Source organism: Ictalurus punctatus, chromosome 17 (genome assembly GCF_001660625.3).
Source record: "Ictalurus punctatus breed USDA103 chromosome 17, Coco_2.0, whole genome shotgun sequence".
NCBI classification, from domain to species: domain Eukaryota; kingdom Metazoa; phylum Chordata; class Actinopteri; order Siluriformes; family Ictaluridae; genus Ictalurus; species Ictalurus punctatus.
Genome location: NC_030432.2, coordinates 21,972,408 through 21,980,619, shown reverse-complemented (window position 1 = coordinate 21,980,619; position 8,212 = coordinate 21,972,408). Strand labels below are relative to the sequence as shown.

Here is an 8,212-nt window from a genome sequence, read left to right as displayed (position 1 = left end):
TAGTATTTTACTATTTTGGCACAAAGTGGAATTCAAATATCTTCTTAAAATGCTCAGAGACATAAATGTACTTAACTCATGAAATAAACCTTTTTAAAGGGTCATAAAGAGTCAGTGTGCCCACGTGTAAAATAAGGCAGTTTTTCTTCTTAGAAAATTCAGAAAAATAAAATTTTCTTTACAAAGTTCACATCAACAGGACAGTCAATAAAAAAAGAACAAAACTGACAGAATTTGCAAGGGGTCTACGCACCAAAGAGAATCCATATAGTAATTCTACCTTTTCCTTTTAGGGGTCCATGCACTGATGGTGTAGGTAGACCTATTCTAACTGGAGGTTTTCATGATAAGCCAAAGCACCAAGGTGCAATAGGTACATCGAAACAATTAAGTACACATTTGACAAATGCTTGTTTGCAGTCCCTTGGTCGTTTGCAGTCCCACCACTGGCAAAAATCTCCACAGTTTAAATATGCTTAAATTTATTGAGTAAATAGGGTTTTTGAGTTTATATTCAATGATTTGAAACAAAATTAGACATAGACCTTCTATTTAACTGACTAACATACTACCTAGAAGGCCAATCAATACCAATAAATGACTTTTCTACCATTTTTTACTTGCTGAAATTTCAGATACACACTAAAGAAGTATAAAATAATTAAGGATATCAAGCAACCATTTCAACAAATTACCCAAATCAATATGCCTGTGTAATAATTTACATAATGCAAAACAATTACTTTATGTATGAACATTTTATTTTAATAGTAACAGGAGTCACTGTTAGGTAAATATCAGCGATAAATGTCCAACTTCTCTATAGACCAAGTGTACAGAGGTTTAAGATCTGGTTATTATATTTATTATAAGTTATTATTAACAACAGCTACTGTACAAGATTTATAATTGAGTTCTCGAGAACCAAATTCAAGATTCTACAAAATAAGAGGCCTAGGATATTCTGATTCATGACTTTATTTAATAAAGCACATACACCATGTTTGTCTGCCATTAGTCACTGCTGTTCACTGGGTATGATTATGTTTTATTATTTCAATGGTCAGACAGTTTTCAAATGAGAGAAAAAAAAATAATCAATCATAGAGTTCAGCCATAGATTTCATCAGTGCTGACAAATCAAAGCTCATGATGTTCATTAGATATTCATTATATACAATGGAAATGAATACACATTATTCACATGATGCAACCAGAGGTCCAGAAGCTAACAGCATGGTTCAACTGAATTGTTTCTATGACATTTTCACACAAATATACAGTTGGTCAGTATGTACTAAGTTATTTTTATGTACATTTATTTTTTTATGTATTATATATTTATGGTATTAAAAATGTTTCATTATTCCCTTGGAACCCTGGTCTACAATAGTGACTGATAATAAACACAGTATGGCTTTCTATGGGGTTTAAAGTAATCCCGCGTAGCATCACCTTCGATCAGAGTTGTTTTGTCCCGTTTCATCCTGACCTGGTGATCCTGTCTTTTTGATATACTGCGAAATAGAAATGGAGAAAAATCAATCAACATATGGATAAGTAATATGTAAGGAATAAAACATGCTGTTATAGGAGAATTAACGGCAGGGTGGTGTGATGAAGTTCCTCTTATACCACAGGAATTTGCTAGCAATTACAATTTTCATTTAAATGTTTAAAAATAAACTCCATGAAACTATTGGAACGGCAAGGCTAATTAATTTGTTCGTTAATTTGACATTTGTGTTTGAGATCAAAAGATGGATATGAGACGAGAGTTTAGGATTTCTGCTATTATTTCATGGTGTGTACATCTAGATGTGTTAAACAACATAAAACATAGACGCTTTTGTATGAGACTAAGCTAATTTTTCGGCAAGCAAAAGTAGAGGAACAGATAAGTCTTGAAGTAAATTAAAGGAAATAACACTTAATATTTTGTTGCATATCCCTCGCTTGCAATATCTGCATTAAGCCTGCATCTCACTGACATCACCAAACTGTTGGTTTCTTCTTTTGTGATGCTTTTCCAGGCTTTTAATGTAGCCTCTTTCAGTTGTTGTTTGTTTCAGGGGGGTTTCTCCCTTCAGTCTCCTCTTCAGGAGGTGAAATGCTGCTCAGTTGGGTTAAGGCCTGGTGATTGAGTTGGCCAGGTGATTGACTCTCTGCTCATATTCATCTTTTGATCTCAAATGTCTTCAGCAAAAACACTGCTGTTCCAATAGTTTTGGAGGGGACTGTATGTCCATAATGACCCCCTCTGTTTAAACCTATTGTTTCATAAAATATGACAATGTAAATCACATTCTAGGGGTTTTACGACTTTTCTTTTACCTCACGACTTTATTGATGTTTACCTTGTTTAAAATCCAGTCAGCATCAGAAATAGCTCGCTGGACGATCATGCGAATTCGTTCTGGGTCGTCTTCATCTGCGTGGCTGTTGTAACTCTGTACAGGACAACACAGTCTGTTATGGGAAATGACTGATATGACGATTCCATGAACATGCAAATTAGTCACGTGGTGTAGTCTGGTAACGTTTAGCCAAAATTTGAGCACATGTTAGCTATTTTCTCCTGAAATTTGGTGATCATTTTTAGACCCCAGGTAAAACATTAGGCAGACAAATCAGATGTCCAAATTTTACTGCATGTTAATGCAAAAAAAGTCAACCGTGTACCCAGTTTATTTTGTAAATGCGTAAATAGTTGGTTAGTGGTGCTTTGCTCCTGAGCTCGGGTTACTCTTTGTGTGGAGTTTCACATGTTCTCGCTGCATTTATGTGGGTTTCCTCCAGGTTCCTCACACATCCCAAAAAACATTTCATCCTATTCTTTTCTATTCTGGATGTCTTCAGAAAATCTTCCATCCTCATATAACATGGTTTGATATGCAAATGATCATGCATTAATTAAACAGACATGCAAATTTCTCTGGGACCAAATTTATCTGGGGCCTTCCAGGACCTATTTCAGCATGGATAAACCACCTCTCAGAGAAAAAAAATGTTGGCACACGTTTTAGACTGTAAACATTAAAAGAAACATCAGGCAGACAGATCAGATGTCCTGTTTTGTAATTGATTTTGGCTAGTAAAATGTGTTTATTTTACTCATATCTGGGCTTGAGTGCTGTGCACCTGTGCCGTTGTTGACCCACGTGATTATGGCAGAGTTCGTGTGTTTCTGCACTCCAGGGTTCTCAGTATGAAGTGCTCAGTACCTGGCGGACAGTGTGTCGGTAGTGTGTCTGCATGGCCGGACTGGGCAGCAGTTTGCAGCAGCGTAGCAGGTAGCGGTAAAGCTGCACCGGAGTCCGCACGAGCTCCGCACCCGGAAGTGGCGCCATTCTCACCGGCTCACACTGGCTCCTTAGATTCCCTGACAGAGAATAATAATGTGGCTTCTTCTCCCTGCTTAAGCGCGTTATATTTGCACTGAGAGTGTATTTATGATTCTTCCTAAAGTACCTTCCGGTGTTCGTGTGCCTGTGTCGCCTGTGTATTAATTTCAAACTAAAAGTCTCATTCGTACTTAGGCGTTAAAGACAAACAAACAAATAAACAAATAGCACCAACAACAGCTACTACTACTACTACTATTACTACTACTACTACTACTGCTATTACTACTGCTATTACTACTACTGCTATTACTACTACTACTGCTATTACTACTACTACTACTACTACTATTACTACTACTACTACTACTGCTGCTGCTGCTGCTATTACTACTGCTATTACTACTACTACTACTACTATTACTACTACTGCTATTACTACTACTACTACTACTACTACTACTACTACTGCTATTACTACTACTACTACTACTACTACTACTACTGCTATTACTACTACTACTACTACTACTGCTATTACTACTACTACTACTACTACTACTATTACTACCTACTACTACTACTATTACTACTGCTGCTGCTGCTATTACTACTACTATTACTACTACTGCTATTACTACTACTACTACTACTACTACTACTATTACTACTATTACTACCTACTACTACTGCTACTACTACTACTACTGCTACTACTACTACTACTGCTATTACTACTACTGCTATTACTACTGCTATTACTACTACTGCTATTACTACTACTACTACTACTACTACTGCTATTACTACTACTACTACTATTATTACCTACTACTACTACTACTACTACTATTACTACTACTATTACTGCTATTACTATTACTACTATTACTACCTACTACTACTGCTATTACTACTACTACTATTACTACTACTACTATTACTACTACTGCACGTGGGTCATCAAAGAGTGCACAAGACTCAATCCCATATATGAGTAGAATAATCAGAGTTCACATTTTACAAGCCAAAAAACAATTACAAAACTGGACATCGGATCGGTCCGCCTGACTGATGTTTCTTTTAATATTTACAGTCTAAACATTTTTCTGTGAGAAGTGGCTTATCCATGCTGAAACAGGTGCTTGAAGTCCCCAGACGATGTCTGAGAGAAATTTGCAGGCTCTTTTAATTCATTCTAATTAATCACCAATAATCATTCGCATACCAAAGCATGTTATATGGGGATGGAAGATTTTCTGAAGACATTCAAAACAGATTGAGTCAAAGATCTACAAAGATGGTGGTGCGCACAGTCACCCTTTACGGATCGGCGTGTTGTCCAGTGACAGCCAAGCATGAGCAGGCCCTACACGTGATGGAAATGCGAATGCTTCGATAGTGTGTCGGACTAACACGAGTTGACCATGCTGGGAATCACGAAAATCGTGGCAAAAATGCGGGAAGGTAGGCTTAGATGGTACAGGGACGTCGTACGCAGCAAAGAATACTCTGTGGCAAGGAAAGCCATGCGTCATGACCCTGATGACCGGCGACCACACGGTAGACCCAAGAAACGATGGATGGATCGAATAAAGGAGGACAGACAACACATGAAGAAGCTCCTGAAGACGCCTTGGATCGAGCCAAATGGAGATGGCCGTGCCAACAATCGGACCCTGCCATAGCGCGGGAATACCATTATTAGGAAGAAGATTCAGAATTGAGAAGAATGGAATGAAATGTTTTTTGGAGGAGAACATGTGAAACTCCACACAGAGAGTAACCCGAGCTCAGGAGCATACCACCACTAACCAACTATTCATTTACAAAATAAACTGAATACAAAAAAAAATTGCATTCACATGCAATAAAATGTGGACATGTGATTTGTCTGCCTAATGTTTCTTTTATCTAAAAATGATTACCAAATTTCAGGTGAAAATAGCTAATGCATGCTAAAATTGTGGCTAGACGTTACCAGACGACAACACAAACTAATTTGCACGTTCAATGAAACGTCATGTCAATCATTTTGCATAAACATTGTGCATGTGTTGTCCTGTACAGAGTTACAACAGCTACGCAGATGAGGACCACCCGGAATTACATAAAGTCATGAATCAGAATATCCTTGGCCTCTCGTTCTGTGGAATCTCTAATTAAATGATTGATTGATTGATTACTTCTCGATGCAAAATAACCTTATCTTCATATTTTCATTGCCAAAAGTAAAGATTTTTGCTTTTCATTTTAATTTTTATTTATTTATTTACTCAATGACAGAATCTTATTTTGTTTTCTCATAAAAGTATCTTTGGCTGTATGAATAAGCATTTGTTTTGTTTTGTTTTGTTTTGTTCCTGTATTTATTTTTCGACCATTTGAATAATAAGGCAATTATTATTAAGGCTGAGTCGATAAACTTGTGTCACGTAAGGGAAATTTATGTGCTTGTAATCTGTGATAATTCCCTAAGGCTAACCCAAGGCTCCCTAGTGGACCTGTAGTGCACTACAAAAGAGTACAAAAGTTATTATTACATCTGTTGTGTCATGTACTGTATGTAGGGAGCCCTTTGGGGTTCAGCCATGCAAACAGACGTAGTCATGCTTTTGATGTGGTCCATAAATTCAACCTCAGTGTTGGAATAGGTCAGTGGTCATTCCCAGGATTCCGATGACAAAGGTCTGACTGGATCGGTGGTTCATAAGTGTCCAGCTGGCAGAGTGAAGAACACTGTGTTAATGTTAATCAGTGAATGCTCACATTGTTCACTAGGAGGAAAACCCCAACGGCATCAAAGCCACTAGTCAGCATGGTGTTGACAGGGTGTCAGGAGGTATGCATGATAGAAAAAATCAACACACCTATCAGGAAAGTTCCTGGCCTTTTGTGAAATATTAAGTCTAACAGCCGCGGCCTTTGGGTCTTGAAATGTAACAAACAACAGACTAAATAATCAGATTTGACTTCTTCTTCTTCTTCTTCTTATTTTTATTATTATTATTGTTATTATTATTATTAAGTCATATTGTGTGGGACTGCCTTCCCAGACATAAAAATGAAGTATGCTAAACTATAATTGAACATTTCAACATTTTACATATATTTAATACTATAGTGGTGTTAAATTCTTGATTCTGATTGCTCAGAAGCTGTTGATTAACTTTGTCCTGGTTTTCTTTATATATACAATTAGCTACAGTGGCCGCAGTTGTTACAATTTGTGGCCCACATAAAAAAAGAAGAATTTCAGTAATAATTATTTGAAAAAAGAAAAAAAAAGAAAATTTACATTAATAATGGACAGATCCCTGCTGAAAAAAAAAACAATAGAAACCATCACAGAAATTCTAATAGTTATCACTGCAAATAGCATTACAATCATAAGCTAACCATTAAAACCATTACCATTATTGACCCTTAATGTTATCCAATAGACATACTATGACACCAATAGAAGGCAACAAATAACCAGTAGAGACCCACAAGGACCATTACAGTTTCCATTAAAACCAATACAATTCCCATTATAACCACAAAAACATTACAAATTCTATGAGGGTTTCTATTGTTTTTTACCAGTAGGGATCTTAGATGTATCATTCAGCAGGCCTGAAAACTACAGTCTATTTTGTAGTTTAAATAACTACATTTACACCACACCCCTGTTGAATTCTCAATTCTGATTGGTCAATAAGTGTTGATTCATTTTCTATACCAGCAACTCTGACAGCAGTGAAGCTGCAAATCACAGGTTTATATCAATAATAATGACAAAAAAAAAACAACTAAACAAAACAAAAAAACAGATAAAAATGTGTTATTATTTAACAATGAATAGTGTATAATCATTGATATGGCAAAGCTTCTTGTAAATGTTTATTTACTGGAGTCTCCAGTATGAGCACATTGAAACAGTTTTCTGACACCGGAAAGTCTTCAGGTAGTGGATTTTACTCTTTGTGTTTTCTGGATTACATGATAAGCCATGTTTTTGTTATTAACTTCAAGAGAGTTTAGTGTGGTGAGGGATCAAATGTATGAAGATGACATTTGGGTTTGAGATAAAAAGATGAATGAGACGACAGATAATGATAATTTCAGTTTTAATTACCTCATATGTACATCTAGATGTGTTAGACAATTGGGGACATGGCACATTTTGTTAGAACCCACCCATTTTTCAAGTGATCAAAAATTTTAACACGTGACTGGCAGGTGTTTCTTGCTGCCCAGGTGTGTCCTGTTAAATCGTGTGTCCTGTTTCAACAATTAATAGCTCCTGATTGTCTGCTATTGGTTTGAGCCCTGGGTTTTGCCTGTAAAAACAGCTTTTGTTGTTAAAAGGATAAACCTGCATGAAGACCAGAGAGCTGTCTATGGGATAAAAGCAAGCCATTTTGAAGCTGAGAAAGGAGTAAAAATCGATCAGAACCATTACACAAACATCGGGCATAGCCAATACAATAATTTGGATTGTCCTGAAAAAGAAAGAAACCACTAAGAACCAGATATTGAACAAGTTGGTCAAGGGAAACAACAGCAGTTGATGACAGGAGTAAAGAGTTGTGAGAGTTGTGAACAAAAAAACCCCAAAACAACTATAACCTCCACGGGGAATGGGTGAAGGTATCACGACAGCAGAAATATAGAGGCCATACCACAGGATACAAACCACTCCTCCATAGTTAGAATCTGAAAGCAAGATTGAAATCTGCAAAGAAATGCAGAGATGAACCAAGATTAACCTCTACCACTGAGAAGATGGTCTATCTGTGGTATTTCTATAGTAGCATAACCAGTAAAATATGAGCTGCACTCAGAAGCTCTTATAGCATGAGTCAACTGTAAAATTTCCAATG

At 36.6% G+C, this 8,212-nt stretch overlaps 1 protein-coding gene across 1 annotated transcript; it reads right to left on the bottom strand.

Moving 5' to 3' along the window:
- Window positions 1-960: 960 nt before the first annotated feature.
- On the bottom strand, window positions 961-3,516 carry lyrm9 (LYR motif containing 9). Its single transcript, XM_017490332.3, has 3 exons — window positions 3,225-3,516; window positions 2,358-2,450; window positions 961-1,517 (listed from the first exon to the last, which is right to left on the bottom strand). The coding sequence occupies exons 1-3, from the start codon at window positions 3,348-3,350 to the stop codon at window positions 1,452-1,454; spliced, it is 285 nt and encodes a 94-aa protein (XP_017345821.1). The 5' UTR covers window positions 3,351-3,516; the 3' UTR covers window positions 961-1,451.
- Between the last annotated feature and the right edge of the window lie 4,696 nt (window positions 3,517-8,212).